This window comes from Capricornis sumatraensis, chromosome 15 (genome assembly GCF_032405125.1).
Source record: "Capricornis sumatraensis isolate serow.1 chromosome 15, serow.2, whole genome shotgun sequence".
In the NCBI taxonomy this organism is placed as follows: domain Eukaryota; kingdom Metazoa; phylum Chordata; class Mammalia; order Artiodactyla; family Bovidae; genus Capricornis; species Capricornis sumatraensis.
In genome coordinates, this window is record NC_091083.1 from 80,195,984 (window position 1) to 80,213,651 (window position 17,668).

Consider the following 17,668-nt stretch of genomic DNA (forward strand, 5'->3'; position numbering starts at 1 on the left):
CATCACGAATGGAAAGCAGATGGTGTCTGCTCCCAGCGCCTTTCCATCCCATAATAGGCTCGAGACGGCTCTTCTGCAGGTGGCCAGAAGCAGGGAGATGCCAGCAAGGAGGGAGACAGATGGCGTGTGTGCTGGCGCTCCACAACTCCTCCCCTACCCAACCCGGCCCAGCCGGCTGTGCTGGGAAAAGGGCAGCCCGGCCACCAGGAAGACTGCAGGGGAGAGAGCAAGGGGAAAAGAAGGGAGGCCCTTTTGTCCCAACCCCCTGCAAACAACTTCCTGGCATCTTCCTGCCTCTCAAGACAGAGCTGAGCCCAAGAGGTGGGACTCGGGGAGTCCAGAGCCCGGGCAACTGGACCACTACTAGGTTTCAGGCCAATCACAGAAACATAGCCATGTGTGTGATCTTACACGGCCTGACTTGACTTTGCTTTGTGCCCAGTCACTTCTGAATAGGAGTGGAGAAGTGGAAACAGAAAGATGCAGATACCAGCAACAAAAAGCATCATCGGTCCTGAACGCTTAAGATGCTTGGGACAAAAGCGGAAATCAGTTGACCAATCTGTCCTGCCTCAGATGCTCGCTGGAACTGGGCCAAGCAACACCAGCTCACCAGTGAAGGAAACATACGTCGTGACTCAAATCCTTGTGACTCAAATCCTGGACATACATTGTTGGAGACTGTGGACTAGGGCAAAGTGCAATTAAGAATTGTATTACATACTTTAGCTCTCTGGGCACGTGGTTAAGACGCTTTATGCCAGGTCAGTTGACTGTTCTGCTTCTGTGTGCTGAATCCTGTGTGTGCTTTCAGGCAATAAAATAGTATGGGGGCTTAAATAGGGCTTCTATAGGCAATAAAATAGGTGGGGACTGGGGTGGTCTGTGACTGAATGAGCAGGGAATTCAGAGTCAAAAAATAAAGAGCTGAATCCGTGAGAAGCACAATCACTTTTCAAGTACGTACTCTCAGAAAGTCACTTAATATTTTGGAGTCATCAAAAAGACTGGCGGCAAAGTCTAGGTACTGTCCCTGAATGTATTCTTCTTCCATAACAAAGGAACTTTCGGCTAGGCACAGGGCTGCCCAGAACAAAGCTTAGATTTCTCAGCCTCCCTTGCAGCTAAGTGTGGCCATGTGACTAAGTTCTGGTCAATGGGACGTGAGAAGAGCTGTGTGCAGCTTTCTATGGTGCCCATAGAAGGGGAGGGGCCAGCCCTTCTTCCCATCCGTCCTGCATCTTACTACCTGGAGTGTGTAAGTGGTGGGATATCATCTTAGACCATATCAATGATGAGGGCAAACACTGGGACACTGACCCCTGACACTGGGGCCCCTGTAGTAGCCCTAGATTGCCTATTACCACGCTGTTAACACAGGAAGGAAATACCATGTCTACCTTGGTTAAAGGGGCTTCCCTTGTAGCTCAGTTGGTAAAGAATCTGCCTGCAATGCAGGAGACCCGGGTTCAATTCCTGGGTTGGGAAGATGCCCTGGAGAACGAAACAGCAACCCACTCTAGTATTCTCGCCTGGAGAATCCCACCTACAGAGGACCCTGGTGGGCTACAGTCCATGGGGTCACAAGAGTAGGACATGACTTAGCGACTAAACCACCACCACCACCTCGTTTAAAGCATGATTTGGGATGTCTGCAAGGCAAACAAATGTATTTCTCAACTCATACACAACAGATAGTGGCTGGTAAAGTTCCAAGGGGGCTTCCCTGGTGGCTCAGATGATAAAGAATCCGCCTGCAATACAGGAAACCTGGGTTCAATCCCCGGAAGAAGGGAATGGCTACCCACTCCAGTAGTCTTGCCTGGAGAATTCCATGGACAAAGAGTCTGACAGGCTACAGTCCATGGGGTCACAAAGAGTCCGACACAACTAATCGACTAACACTTTCACTTTTCACAAAGCTCCAAGGAGATACATGAGAACTTGTTTTATGTACAAGTGAATTGTCCAATTATCAGGAAGACCATCATTGGTGTCTATAGTTTTGCCTGACCAATATCTATTCCGAACTTACTTCCACAAGTGGAAACCAACTGTCCTTTAGAGATGCACCCCATCCTTAGGGCCTGCAGTGTGAGTGGAGTTGTTCCCACCCTCCGGGTCCAGATGCAACCAACCTGAGCACTAGCCCATCCTCGTCTACAGCAGTCGGTTCAGGGATTGGTCTGGAGCCAAGCTGAGCCAATGAGCAACAGACCCAGGATTTTTGCAGTTACTATTAGAAGAGAGGAGCCCTCTTTTGGGTTTCCCTGGTAGCTCAGTTGGTAAAGAATCCACCTGCGATGCAGGAGAACCCCAGTTCAATTCCTGGGTTGGGAAGATCCCCTGAAGAAGGGCTAGGCTACCCGCTCCAGTATTCCTGGGCTTCCCTGGTGGCAACCCACTCCAGTATTCTTGCTTGGAGAATCCCCATGGACAGAGGAGGCTGGCGGGCTACAGTCCATGGGGTCGCAAAGAGTTGGACACAACTGGGCCCTCTTCATCCTGGAGTTGCTCGGCTATGAGAGGTACAGGCATGGAGCTTCTGGAGGCTGCATTGCCACTTCATGAGGAGAGCCTGCCTGGCCACGGGGCCAAGGTAAGAAAAGCAGAACCAAGAGGCACTGCTGGGGGTGTCGCTGGAACACCCAGCCTCTGCTGCACCTGAGGCCCTCTTAGGTCTTAAACTTCCCAGAGGAGTGAACTAGTAATTTTGTTTTCCTTAAGCCAATTTTAACGAGATTTTCTTCCACTTACAATTAATAATCCTAATAATACAATTGGGGCTTTCCTGATAGCTCAGATGGTAAAGAATCTGCCTGCAATGCAGAGACCTGGGTTCAATCCCTGGGTCGGGAAGATCCCCTGAAGGAGGAAATGGCAGCCCACTGCAGGATTCTCACCTGGGGAATCCCCTGGACAGAGGAGACAGGCAGGCTACAGTCCATAGGGTCGCGAAGAGTCGGACACGACTTAGCAACTAACACACACACACAATAATATAATTACAACTTGTTATCAGTTTTATCAGGATCATTACTTTAGACCAGGAACTGGTCCATTTGGCTCTACGGCCAATCCAGCCCCCTATATCTCTCTTTATAAATAAAGTTTGGCTGGAACACAGCTCATTTCTTCATATTACTTATGGCTGCTTTCACGCTATAGTAGCAGGGTAGAGCTGTTGCGACAGAGGCTGTAAGACCAACAGAGGCGAAAGTGAGCCACCATTAGGCTTTCACAGAGAACGCCCCTGCTGCACCCAGACCGCCCTGGCCGAGGAGGGGTCAGGCGGCGCGGGTCTGCGTGGATCTGCAGGGTTGAGGCAGAGAGGACGGGGGCGCTGGGGCTGCGGCTGACTTACCAGAAGGAAAGCGCGCACGGCGGGGATCTTGTTCAGCTCCATAAGCAGCCGCAGGGCCTTCTCGTGGTTGCTACAGTACTCCTCGTACACGCAGAACTTGTCCTTCTGCAAGACAAGGACAGAGCCTGTGGGGGACAGCTCACAGCAGGAAGGCAGATGCTGGGAGACGTGCGGGGCCCGGGACAACAGGACGACCCCAGACCCTGAGAGATACCCAGCAGGCGGGGTTTCAGCTGCAGGAGCTCCCACTGACCTCCCACCTCCACTCTCGCCCCAGTTCTGCACCCAGTGACCTCCCAGGCAGCAGCATGGCCCAGGGTCAAGGATACGGGCTCAAGCCAGGCAGACTGGACTTGCACCCTGGCTCTGTATTTCCAGCTGTGAACTAGGGCAAGCTAGCTGACCTCTCTGTACCTTGGTTTCCTCATCTGTTAAGGGGGAATTAATTACAGTCCCTAGCTCATGGAGTTCTTAGTTAAATGATTTAATAGGTACGGTTTCACCATACAGTAAATGCTCAATAAATGTCTTTATAATCAAAACGCAAATCAGATTGTGTCACACCACGGCTTAAAACCCTGCAATGGTGTCCTGCTACACTAGGAATGAAATCCAACACTTCACTGTAGCCTTCGAGGGTCAGCCAATGTGACCCTGCCTTTCTCACTGGCCTGCTGTCTGCTCCTTAGATTTGCCAAGCCTGTGTCTACCTCTCAGCCTTTGCTCTCATCTTTTTGCCTAGAACACTCTTGCCCAAAGCCTGGCGACTCTGCACCATTGGGGTCTCAACTCAAATGCCACCTCCTCAAATGACACCTGGACCATCCTGGCTAAAGTGGCCACCCAAGTGTTCTCTGTCACTCCTCCACTGCCATCTTCCTTTTCTTTATAGCATTCCCACCAACTGGAATTATCTAGATTATCTGTTCATCATCTGTCGTTTCCCACTTGGCCATCGGCTCCTTGAAGGCAGTGACCACATCCTCTAGTTCACTGAGGGGTCCCCAGGTCCCAGCACAATGTCTGGCACACAGTAGGTCCACAGTGAACACTTAATGAGTGAACTCACACACCTGCGATGCACAATGCCCTATGTATATGAAACACAAGAGTCTACATAAGACGCAGGAACTTGGGAGAACACGTATTTCTCTGGTCGCTGCCAGGCAGCAGTGGCATTGCTGAGACGGGGGATAGCTCTCTTGAGCTCCAGAAGTCCCTGAGCCCAAAGCTAGGTTCTTTACAGGCTAGAGGTCACCTGTGGGTCACCAGATCTGTAACCATCAGTCAGGGTTTCTGGGACTGGAGCAGCCAGGAGCCGTCTTCGCAGGAAGCTCTCAACAGAGCAGTCTCAGTTCCCAAAGGCTTAAAGGATACCTCCTCCCATCCCGCCAAACCCCAAACAAGGATGTCCTGGGGAAGGCCACAGGACAGGAAGGGCTGATGGGTCTTGACCTTGGGCTTGGGGGTGGCTGGGAGACCCCAAGAAGCTTAGGAAGGAAGAGGTGGGTCTGCAAGGTAAGCAACTCGTCTTGTTTCTAAATAAGCCCTAGTCACCCTGCCTGTGGGTGGAGGTTTCAGAATCAGTAAGCTCCCTCTGGGGCTCTGTGTGCACCATCTGAGCTGCAAAAAGCCTACAGATGGAGCCCATGGCCAACACGGAACGTCCACTGAGGGGTCAGGACCGGCCACCCTACGCTCTCCTGGAATGCGGGCGGACTCACTCACATCTCACAATTCCCTGACACGCGGACGACTGTATTCGACCCCTCAGCCACGTGGGAAACCAAGGAAAGGCTGGTTTCCAGGGCGGCACCCCTAGCGAAGCAGCAGAACAGGATTCGACCTCTCTAAACCCCCATACTGATGTCCGGCTCTACAAGAGCCTACAGGCTCTGCTACCAGTACAGCTCCAAGGTAAGACAGCAAAGCCCCGGAGACCACCACCAGCATCAGCCTCCAAGGGCAAGCCCAGGTTCTACAACCAGACCACCCAGGTTCACAGCCCAGCTTCCCAGCTCTGTGACCTCATAAAATTTCAGAGCCTCTGCATTCGTGCCTATAAATTCCCGATGGTGATGACCTCCCGGTGATAAGGCTGTTGTGAGGGTCATCAGGTGAATTGATAGTAAATGTGTAAGAGCGCCCAGTAAGGGCTCCTTGACTATCAACCACCACTATCATTGCTGCTGTTGACGTTGCTACGATGACTATTGCCATTATTTCCGCAAGTTCACTATCCCATTGGTGAACTCATCTATACTATGACAGGCGGGGCAGTGGATGGCTAGGTTTTGATGGCAAAAAAGAGACAGGCAGAGTCAGGAGGAAGAGACTGAAGTGGACTCGTAGGCCTGGGGCAGGGCGCCAAGGAAGGCACCAGGAGGATTTTGTGAAATATGGTGACTCTTGCCTGTCAGCAGATTTGCTGTCTCATTTTTGCACTGTCCATCTTCCCACAACCACCCCCTGGACTAGGATCTCCCTGGAGGCAGGGTTTGCCCCTGCTGAGGTCACGGCTGCGATGCCAGGGAGGACGGAAGTCTCAGACCGAGAGGAGACGACTACTTGATGAATGAAGCGAGGCCGCAGCCGGGGCAGCTGTGTGGTGCCCGAGACCCTCACCCCAGCCTCACTCTGCTTCTGATCCACCACAACGCAGCCTCAGCTCATGGTCAGCCTGCATGTTGCTTCACCCACCCAGCACCCACGGCCCCTGGCTCTGGTCTCAGCCCCCAGTGTTTCCCCCGGGCACCTGCCTCCTACACTCTGACCCCACTGACTCGACTGCACCCCCAGGCACCAGGGGTGAGCATGTGGCCCAGGCCAAATCAGTCAAAGAGCTCCCTGTCCTGGCAGCAGTGGTCATGTGACCCAAGTCTCAGAGAGCGCTCAAGGACTCACGTTGAAATTATTGCGAAGAGAAGCTCTCTTTGAACTTTTGTTTCTAAGTGAGCAGACTGTCACCCTGAAACTGCTCAGGACCATCTCTGCCACCACTCCAAGAAATAAAAATAAAAGTCTGTCTTTTTTAGGGTACCAACTTCAGGGCCAAGAACAGTGGCTGGCACACAGTAGGTGCTTAATGATACTACTAAGAGACTTTTTCATGTAGAACAGTGAAAACACAAGACTCAGAATCAGATGACTTTGGCTCAAATCCCAGCTCCAACACTTACTGGCTGGGTAAGCTTGCACACTGACTTAAGCCTCTCTGGGCCTCAGTTTCTGCACCTGTAAAGTGGGTATAATAATAGCACCCACGGTTAAAGGTTGTTGTGATGTTGTAATGAATTAATACACATAAAGCACTCAGAACAACACCTGGAACAGAGAAAGTTGATTGAATGCTAGTTTGTGATCATCTCAGTAGCCGGGGGTTGGGCCTTGGAGTGAGGCGGTGATGGAGTTTCCTGCCGTCCACTGACTGGGCAGCAGGGGTGGGCTGGTCTGTAAGCCAGGGCCCCTCATGAGGTCTGAGATGCCCCTTCCTTGACCACAGAGCTCTGTTCCCAATAGCCACCCCACTACCCTGGTGCGGTACTGCTGGCCTGGGCACTCCCTCCATTTGGGGCCCTCAGGGATGCGGTGGTGGGCGTGCCCCATCCATGCATCCCTCCCTGAGGACCATCCTCAGTCTGAGACAGCCACCTGGCCTGCCTGAGGCTGTCCACCCACTCCCCAGGACGGCCCCCATCCAACAGGGGTGCAGAAGCCCCATTCCCTCATGGCAATTTGGGGTGACCTGAAGGAAGAGGCACCCTCAGCTCCAGCATTCCCCCAACCCTGGGTGGGGTCAGGCCGAGTGGAGAATGTAACCTTCTTCTTGAACTGCTTCCAACAAGGCCACCTGCACACAGGCCTCGGGCTTCCAGAAACCCAACCTACAGCAGTGGCCCCTTTTGAAAAGAATTCAGCGTCATCCTCCATGAGCATGGGGGACTCAGGGTGACGACTGCAATATTTTAATGAAAAAGGTGAGTTTAAGTTAAAAACTCCGAGTCACCCACTGAATGAGAAAGGAGACTCTGCTTTCAGCTATTTCAGTAACCTCAAGGGAGGGTCTCAGCAAGCTGTGGTGGGCACCAAAGCCAGTCTGATGCTGTTCACCTGCTGCTGCTGCTGCTGCTAAGTTGCTTCAGTCATGTCCGACTCTATGCAACCCATAGACGGCAGCCCACCAGGCTCCTCTGTCCCTGGGATTCTCCAGGCAAGAACACTGGAGTGGGTTGCCATCTCCTTCTCCAACTGTTCACCTGAGCAGGCATCAGCTCAGAGACGCAGGTGAGCAGAAGTTTCTGGAATGAATGCTGTAACACAGCTTGGCTTCTACTGCATTTATTTTTAATAGTGAGAGACACTCACTTTCCAAATCCAGTAATGATGCAAATTTCCCTCTTAAATAGGTTTGTTTGGCTCCCCACAAAGGCCTGAACGTCCACTGCCAACACGTCAAGGTTCTGAGGATAAACACTGCCACCGCGATTGTCCAGTTCGCTGAGGCCACGTGAGGAGGGCTGCAGGCTGTGTATGGGAGGGCACGGAAAAGAGGGCTGCGTCCTGGGCTCCAAACTCCCCACCTTCCTTCCTCCAGCCATCCCCACATCTCTGAGCAAATGAGCCCCGGTGGGGACTCACGATCCAGAGACCTCGCTGGCTGGTCCGTTAAACCTGCTTACCACGCCTCTGCAGCTCAGGCAGAGAAGTCGGAGGACCCGGGGAGCCTGGGTTTAGTGGCAAGCTGGATAATGCTCCTTGAGGACCCCTTCCCTGCCCTCAGCTCGAGTGTGGACTGTTCCACTTCCAGCGCAGATGCCATCCCTTCACAGGCCGTCCCAACAATGTCACCGCCTCCCGGAAGCCTTCCCTGGCTCCTCAGCTGGAATAACGCCCACAGCTGACACTCACACCAGGCCAGATTTCAATGATGCACTCGAATTACCTCATTTCACCCTCATGACGGTACCCCACGGCAGGTCCTATCATCAATCCTGTTTTACAGAGTCAGAGACTGAGGCCCAGAGAGGCGAAGTGACTTGCCCAAAGCCACTCAGCTTTTCAGTGGTAGAACAGGGAATCAAACCGAAGCAGCCTGGCTCTGGAGCAATGGGGGTTCACTCCTTCCTCTGAACCTAAATGGAAGACTCCCCCCATCCTTTTCATTTTCCTGTTCAAGATACGTGTCCTGGCGAGTTTCCCAGCAGTCCAGTGTTTAGGATTCTGTGCACTCACTGCTGAGACCGGGGTTCCATCCCTGGTCAAGGAACTAAGATTCGCAAGCCACAAGGAGCAGCCAAAAACAAAAAAAAAAAGATAAAAAATAAATAAACAAGTAAAAGACATGTGTCCTGAACCAGTACTGCCGCTTGCCCCTCTCGCCACCCGTATGGACGCCACCCTGCCCAAGGGCACCAGCGTCTCACACATGCAGTGACCTCCTCCTGGTCTCCCCGCCTCCCCCGCCCCTCCAGGCCTCTCCCTTGCAGCAGCGCCAAGAGCAGATCACGTTCCTGCCCTGCTCCTCGCCATCCCTGAGTGCCCAGCTCACCTGTGCCCCGTCTCTCTCTCATGTTCATCCTATTTCAAACACTGAGGAAAGGTGGCCACGTGGACAGCTAATATCCAACATTGTGAGCACTTCCTGGTGTGCTGTTCTGAGCCCTCTCCTCCCTTATGTTAACAAACCTGATCCTCAACATCATCATGGGTCAGGTCTAGTTTTATACCCATTCTACAGGTGAGGACACTGAGGCACAGACAAGTTAAAACAACCTGCAGAGGCTAACATCGCCCATGAGCAGCCCGGCTCTGCCCTCCTGGTCTCAGACCATCCGGATGTGACACCCTGGAGGAGGGAGTTAGTGACGATGTCAGTGACAACGGAAGTGAGCACCTACATGGACTAAGTCCCTGCTCCAGGCCAAAGTCTCTCATCTCATTTCTGCTGACACTTGAGGCGGGATAAGACTCTGTTGTGGGGGCCGTCCTGTGGGTTATGGGCTAATTGGTGGCATGGCTGGCCTCCCCCAACTAGAAGCCAGTAGCGTGGGCCCCCTCCTTGAGCTGGGACCACCAGGAGTGTCCCCAGATGTGGCCAAACGTCCCCCTGGGGGCAAAATCATCCCCTGGTTGAGAACCGCTGCCCTAGGCTACACATTTGATCAGTTTACCTCTTTGAGTCTTTCCATCGACCCAAGGAGGCATCATTATCCCTACTTGTCAATCAGAGGAGGAAACTGAGGCTAGGGGAGCAGAAGAGTTTGGCCCAGGCCTCTGCCCATGAGTCCAGGGCAGGTTTCCTCCCGGTGAGGAGGGTCCCAGGCAGCACAGGACGAGCAGGTGTGGAAAAGCAGGTGCTTTCTGCAGGCTAAGCCCCACCATCTTCCTCCAGCTGACCACCCCCACCCCCGACAATTCTAAGTGACTTGGGAAGACAGCAGCCACGACAACCAGACGCAGCCTCCCTGTCTGGCGGTCCCAGTGGGCGCCCAGGGGTCAGACACCCTCATCGGCTAGCGGGTGGCCCAGGACTCAAACGCTGGGGTGTCTGACCCAAGTCCACCCTGAGGCCCCACCAAGCCAGGAGGCCACAGGAACACCAGAATGCAGTCATTCAGCCAAGAGCTCTGAGGGAAGGAGGACCCACACTCAGGTGACACCGAAGGGAGGGGAGCCAGCTACTAAGCCCCTTGGTCCACTGGGTTCAGCACTCCGCCTGCTGTTGCGGGGACAGAGATTGGGCCCATCTGCCCTCCAGCCTCTCCATCACCCAAACAGGCCTGCAAGTGAAACTGGTCAAGGGAACCCAGGGAGAAACCTATTCCCTAAAAGCTACAGGCTCCGACAGGGGCTGGCGCACTGTACTCACGAATTTTAAGAACACATTCCCAAGTTCATGCTGAGACTGAGGCTCCGGATGTAAGCAAAACTCCAAGGCCTCCAGGAAATCCTTATGAACCTCCAGGATGTCTTCGATGTTCGAGAACAGGATCTGCGAGGGGAACATGAGGCCCAGAGACAGCATCAATCCAGGCTCAGAGGGACAGCAAAATGAAGCCTTAAAAAATACATAACCCCCTAGTGCAGGCGAGGAGGGCATAGGGAAACGGGCTCACAGAAATCACGATAATAACAAAAGTACTGCCAACATTCACCAAGCAGGACTAACGCCTAATCCTGCGCTAAGAACTTCATGTGCGTTTATGGCATCTAATCCTCAGTATAACCCCATGAGGCAGGAATGGTTCTCATCCCCAGTTCACAGATGAAGAACGGAGGCTCAGAGAAAATTATTAACTTTCCTGAGGTCATGCAGTCCAGGGAAGCAGCAGACAGACGTGAACTTCATGCTCGGCACGTGGAAGATCATGTACTGTGACATTCATCAGAGTCTAAGACACGCACCTGGTATGTCCAACCAGGGGACTGATTGTTTTAAATGGTGAAGGTAGTTCCAGACACCAATTCAAATGATGTGATAAAAGAAAATACTATAGGGAAGGAAGATCAAAGTGCCGTTCAAACCCTCACAAACCATACAAGAGTGTGTTTCCCCCAGAAGAACCTATAAAGTTTGACATGCACAGTCTGGCCCGGCAAGTCTATATGTTAGAATTGAATCTTTTGATCAGTCATTTCCAACCAGGGACAGTTTTGCCTCCCAGGGGACATTTGCCAATGTATGGGGGCATTTTCGATTGTGACAAACTCAGCTGTAATGAATGAGGACACTCCTGGCGTCTGAAAGGTAGAGGTCAGAGATGCGGCTGAACATTCTACAAGACAGACACAGAACAGCCCCCTCAATGGCAAAGAACGGTCCAGCCCAACATGTTCATTGTACCAAGGTTGAGAACTGGGTGGATGGCCAAGACCATATACGGCAGCTTTATCTGCAGTAGCAGAAGACCAGAGGAAAGTTAAGCATGCACTGAATGGGACTTGTGAAATAGTTAAACAAGCTGGACTGGTTATATTTAAATACATCTCATATTCCGAAATACTCTGAGCCTGTGAAAAGAACCTGCAGGTTTGTATATACGGACCTGGAGCCCTGGAATGATCCCTGATTGCATACTGTCAAGTGGGGGCTGGGGCTGGGGGGAATCATGGCACCACTTGGAATTCCAATATGGATCCATCTGTGTAAGGTAACACACACGCAAAGGCCATTCTGCTCTGCGCTGGCAGAAGCAGAGACCCCTGGACAATAACACCAACTGGGAACCATCAAGGCCTCTAAGAACAACTAAGGGAGAATTTCCACTGACTCTAGGCCCTCTGAACTGTGAAATTCCTTCTTCTGCTTTTTTTAAAAAAAAAAAACAGGTGCAGTTTTTCATTTAATTTTGAAGAAGGCATTCACAGGGCTCAAAAATCAAAATATTATAGGAACAAAAAGTTCCTTTTGAGCACCCCAATAAATACAACGCAGAGTCCCTCTTCCCCCACTCCCACCTGCAGCAGCCAGCAACCCGGGTCACCAGTCACTGCGGCTTACAGCTCCTTCTAGGCTTTCTTACACAGTCATTCCTTCAGCGAGGACTAACTGAGCCCCTGCTGTGTGCCAGGCCCTGGGCACACAGAAGAGAACAGCCCCCTACCTGCCTCCATGCAGCTGACATTCAACTGGAAGGGAACAGAAAGCCAACAAATAATTGTAGTTTTCCAGGTGACAAGACGCACTCAGGACGAACGTAAATCAGGAAGGGAATCCCAGGGTGCAGCAGGAGGAAGAGTCTGCACGTTTCAACAAAGAGGGCCAAGGACAGCCGCTCTGAAAAGGTGACACTGGAGTCAAGGTCCTGAGGAATCAGGACCAACCCCACAGACCCTGCAAAGGCAGCAGACAGTCTGTAGAGGCCTGAGGGTGGGCAGCGAGGGCCAAGGGGCAGGAGGCCATGCGTCAAAGCCGAAGTCCCAGAGGGCCAGAGACCCTCTTCCACCTCGCCCTTATCCTGGGGGACACTGCTCACATGAAGTGGCTGGAAGAATCACTCGCACTGTTGGGTTATTTTTCTCTTTCTTGTTCTGTCCAGCTCACATGTTGAATGTGCTTAAAGACCCATAGGATACATCCTATTCTTAACTCACGTCAAAAAATGGCTGCAGAATTTCAAAATAAGTTTATCTGTCTCCTGCGCATACACCCCAAAGAAATGAGAGCCTGTGTCCCCCCAAAGACAGATGAGAACAGTCATCACAGCCAAAAACTGGAAACTGCACACATAGCCACCGAAAGGAGAATGAATGAGTCAATACTGGTGTATTCGCACTATGGATTACTACACAGCAATGAACAGCAGTGACTCCCAGCTACACCAAACAGCAAGGGCAAGTCTCACAGACATAACAGTGAACAAAAGATGCCAGGCACCACAAAGGGGTCATTTTTATACACGGTTCAAGAAAAGGCAGAGGCAACCAACGCCACCAGAAGTCGGTGCTTGTCTTTGGGGAGGAGGCATGTACTGAGGAGCTGCACCCTTTGCTTTATATGAATTATACCTCATAAAAAAGGTAATTTTTTCAAATGGCAATAAATTACAATTCTTAATTATAATGCATACTGTTAAGATGTAATAAATAAATGTGCTCAGTCATTTCAGTCGTGTCCTACTCTGCGATGCTGTGGACTGTAGCCCGCCAGGTTCCTCAGTCCACAGGACTCTCCAGGCAAGAATACAGGAGTGCGTAGCCATGCCCTCCTCCAGGGACCCACGGATTGAACCTGAGTTTCCTGCGCCTCCTGCATTGCAGGTGGATTCTTCTCCCACTGAGCCACCAGGGAAGCCAATAAATAAATAGACTGTAATAAATAGACTAATGAACAGTAGGGACTCAGTAAATATTTGCTTTCTGAATGAATGCATAAAAGGTTCAATGCCAGCCCTACGAGGAACCAGCCATGCACTGACCCTGCGTAGGTCTCTTTACATCTCTGAGTCTCAGTTTTCTTATCCAAAACACTCGACTCAGAATTATCAATGTACAATGTACAAGGCAGCTATCAACCTTGGACGTATGCAGCGGGATGTCTGGCGTGACCAAGCTCTTTATGAGCTGTACATGCTGGGCACAGCTGACTCCCACCCTGCCCCAGCTCCCCCTCTCTCCAGGCACCAGGACCCCAGAGCCCCAAAGGGCTGGAGGCAGCTTCTCAGAGAGTGAGATCACACTGGAAAGCCAGGCCTGGGGACCTCTGGGGCCCGTACTGAGCACACAGAAGGCCTATTGACTTCCTCCCGAAACTCCCCAGAGCCACAGCCAAGATGAAGCCTGGACCCAGTTACTCATCCCCTCTGCCTCGCACTCAATGCCCAGTGCAGGGCAGGGGCCCGGGCTGCCAGGAAGGCAGCTGGAGGTGCCAGGCTCCCAGGGGCGCTTGGGAAGGGATTTTCCACCAGCACCAAGCCAGGGGCCCCCGTGCGAGGAGGCTGGGAGACAGGATGGTTGTACTGAGCAAGGGGAGAAAAATCCTGAGCTGAGAGTGGGGGTCCGAGGCTGAGTCCTCCTCACAGACCCCCAGCACAGTCCGCTCACGGGACCCAGGGGCCTCTGGGGGCCACAGGGAGCAAGCGGGGCCGGGGGGCGGGTAGGGCAAAGCCAGCTGCCCGTGAGGTGGACGCACCCACCCCCACCCCTGCGCCCCCTCCGAACATCACCCAGGGGAGCAAACCCACCCCCACCCCCACGCTGCCTCCGAGCATCACCAAGGGGTAGCAAGGCAGCTCTGCTCAGCAGGGACAGCAGGGGCCCCGGGCCCCCACCTTGACGTTCTCCTCCGTCAGGCCCTTCTCCACTGAGTCCACCGCGTTCTGCCGGATGCGATGCAGGAATGCCTGGAAGAGAGAAGCAGGGAGAGGTGAGCTTCCACGCTGCCAGTCCCCTGGAGGCGGCACAAAAGGAAAGTCACGAGTTCAAGCGCCAGCGAGGCCCTGGACAAAGGCAGGAAAGAAGCAAAAACCTATTCAGCCAACACGTCTTTATGGAACACCTACCTGGCCAGGCTCTGCGGAGACCAACACAAGCCCTGCACCAAGGACCTGCGCTCACACCAGCATCATCGCCCAGGGGACCCTCATGGAGAGCAATTCGTTTTCCCATTATCTTTCTTGTTTAAAAACTTATCTTCTAAATAATAACCATTCGCAGGGCTCAAAAGTCAAAACTACAGGAACTTCCCCAGTAGCCCAGTGATTAGGACTCCACGTCCCCACTGCAGGGGATATGGGTTTGATCCCTGGTTGGAGAACGAAGATTCCAAATCCCAAAATTTAAAAAATATATATATATATAAATATATATATATATACACACACACATAGTCAAAATTGGAAAAGTGGGTTTCCAACACCCCAGCCCCCATCCATGTAGTCCCTCCCTCCCCCACAGGAACCACAGCTCCTTGTGTCTTGTGAAAACGTCCAAATAAACATACATGTGTTGGTCAAAAAGTACCAAGTTTCCGTCATTAGAAAAATAAATTCTGGGTTTCTAGTGTAAGAAGAGCAATTACAGGCAGTACTGTATTATATACTTAAAGCTGCACTCTGATGGCAATCGTTTTGCAACATATAAATGTACTGAAGCAGGCGGTACACCTTAAATTTACACAGTTACATGTCAATTATACCCCAATAAAGCTAAGAAGGAATAAACACACATATAAATGTATCCCGATAAAGCTAGGAAAGAATAAACACACATATAAATTTATGCACACACACACACGTATATTCCTGTTTTCCCCTTTATTCACACCAAAAGATAGCAGCATACACAGCACGCCCTGGACCTCCTTTTTCCACTGAGCGTAGCTTAAAGATCCCTCCATATCATAACCCAGGCAACATCCTTATTCTCCTTTGATGGCTGCCCAGGATGCTACTGCGTGGATGAACCTCAGTCATTCTGCCACTTTTTTCAAGGGCTTGGAACAGAGAAATCATTTCCCCCTTCTGTGATGTGAGACAATAAAGGTGGGGCCTGGCAGGGGTGGTCGTGGGGAACAGGTGAACACACGACCACTGCAGGGGGGCGGCCGTTCACCCCCTCGAAGTGCGGCCACGTGGGAGGGCAGCAGGCCCAGGATCGCCAGATGTTCTGGAGGAGTTTTTTTTTTTTTTCCCCCAAGAGAAGGCAAAAATTAGGATTTTTTTTTAAAGCAAAGTCTCCCAGCTTTTATTATTATTATTATTATTTTTATTTTTAAAGCATTTGGGATTTTTGTTGTTTTGCTTTCTGGCCATGCTGTACCGCATATGGGATATCAGTTCCCCTACCAGGGATCAAACTCATGGCCCTGCAGTGGAAGCACGGGGTCCTAATTGCTAGACCACCAAAGAAGTCCCTCCCAGCTTTTAAATGGTGGCAGAAGAGCCATCTGTTTTTGCAAGGAACTAGGTTTCAGGGGTTGAGCACGAAAGCTGGGGACCAGAGTCGAGGGGTGCAGCCACGCTGATGAGCAATGACAGTGGCCTGACCCTGGCTGGGTGGGACAGACGTGCCGCTGAGAAGTCAGGGGAATGAACTTGGGGGTGGGGGATGAAAGCCAGCCCCTGAGGGAGACTGAGGTTTGCCCCAACCCCAGGACTTGCCCCAGGCTGACCTGGCAACAGCCACAAGGAGCCCCCTGTGAAAACAACTTCACGGTCCACAGATCAGGAGGCGGCACAGAGGCCTGCCGGTCACCCTCGCCACCGCACGTGGGTGGAAGACAGGGGAAACCTCACCCAAAAGGACATCCACGGATGCCACGGCAGCCTGGGGGCCTGCGGACTCTGCTCCCCCAGGAAGACGCTCACCGGTGCTCCACAGGGCAGGTCTCAGAGAGGAAAGTTGGAGACAGCAAGGTGGCCTTGCCTCTCTGTCCACACTCACTGAGATGCATTCGCGACCAGTCCCTGCAGCCCAAAGTGTACATCCCCCGCCTGGACTCAGCTAAATTCCTGACAACTGGAAAACTCCACCTAGACGTCTGGGTCAGCGTCAGTCACTCAGCCGTGTCCAATTCTGTGTGACCCCCATGGACTGTAGCCCATCAGGCTCCTCTGTCCCTCGGGATTCTCCAGGCAAGAACACTGGAGTGGTTTGCCACATCCTCCTCCAGGAGATCTTCCCAACCCAGGGATAGAACTCAGGTTTCCTACATTGGCAAATGGATTCTTTACCATCTGAGCCACCAGGGAAGGCCAGATGTCCAAGAGCCATCTCAAACTTAATGCATCCCAAACCGAATTCCTGAACTTCCCTCCAAACCCACACAGCACCAAGCCCTTCCCAGCCTGACAAATGGCACCTCTGCTATTCAGGATCTCCAATGGAAGCCCCCCAGTCATCCTCGACCCCCTCTTTCTCTGACACTTCATTCCATCCATCAGCAAATGCTATCACAGCTTCACCTTCAACATTTTTCAATCAGACCACTTCTCCCTACATCCTCAGTCACCTGCCTGGCCCAAGTCACCATCACCTTCTGCCTGGATTGCAATCCCCTCCTCCCAGTTCCTGTTACCATACACACAGCCTGAGGGATCCTTTTAAGTATGTGAATCAGATCTTATCAATCCATGGCTTAAAACTTTCCATGGCTACTCAATACACTTAAAAAAAAAAAAATCACATCTTCCCACAGCCCATAAGGTCCCCATGCACCAGTTAATCTCTCTGAACTCACCTTCCAGCCCTCCATTCCCACCTCACACCTCAGTAGTCTTCAGCCACATCTTTAATCTCTCTATTCCTTCCACCTGCCAGGCACGCCCCTGCCTCAGGACCTTTGCACATGCTGCTCCTACAGGCAGGACATGTTCTCCCATCTGTTCTGGACCAGCTCCTTCTCCTTCATCACTCCTTAGCTCAAATGTCACCTCCTCCAGGATCCCCACCTTGTCTTCATGCACTTATCACCTTCTCATCTTGCATTAGTGAAGTCGCTCAGTCCTAACCGACTCTTTGTGACATTATAGACTGTAGCCTACCGTGCTCCTCCATCCATGGGATTTTCCAGGCAAGAGTACTGGAGTGGGTTGCCATTTCCTTCTCTGGAGGATCTTCCCAACCCAGGGATTGAACCTGGGTCTCCCGCATTGTAGGCAGACGCTTTAACATCTGAGCCACCAGGGAAGTCCAAAGTGAAAGTGAAGTCACTCAGTCGTGTCCGATTCTTTGCGACCCCATGGACTGTAGCCTACCAGGCTCCTGCGTCCATGGGATTCTCCAGGCAAGAGTACCGGAGTGGGTTGCCATTTCCTTCTCCAGGGGATCGTCCCAACCCAGGGATCGAACCCAGGTCTCCTGCAC

The 17,668-nt window shown here is 52.1% G+C and overlaps 1 protein-coding gene across 1 annotated transcript in view; it reads right to left on the minus strand.

The window, feature by feature from the left end:
- The window catches only part of PREX1 (phosphatidylinositol-3,4,5-trisphosphate dependent Rac exchange factor 1), a 177,224-nt gene that overhangs the window by 88,106 nt on the left and 71,450 nt on the right, over positions 1 to 17,668 (minus strand). The window contains exons 2-4 of the mRNA XM_068986839.1: positions 14,134 to 14,205; positions 10,233 to 10,355; positions 3,365 to 3,469 (exon numbers count right to left, since the gene is read on the minus strand). Coding sequence (XP_068842940.1) covers positions 3,365 to 3,469; positions 10,233 to 10,355; positions 14,134 to 14,205 — 300 coding nt within the window. The remainder of the gene's footprint in view (positions 1 to 3,364; positions 3,470 to 10,232; positions 10,356 to 14,133; positions 14,206 to 17,668) is intronic.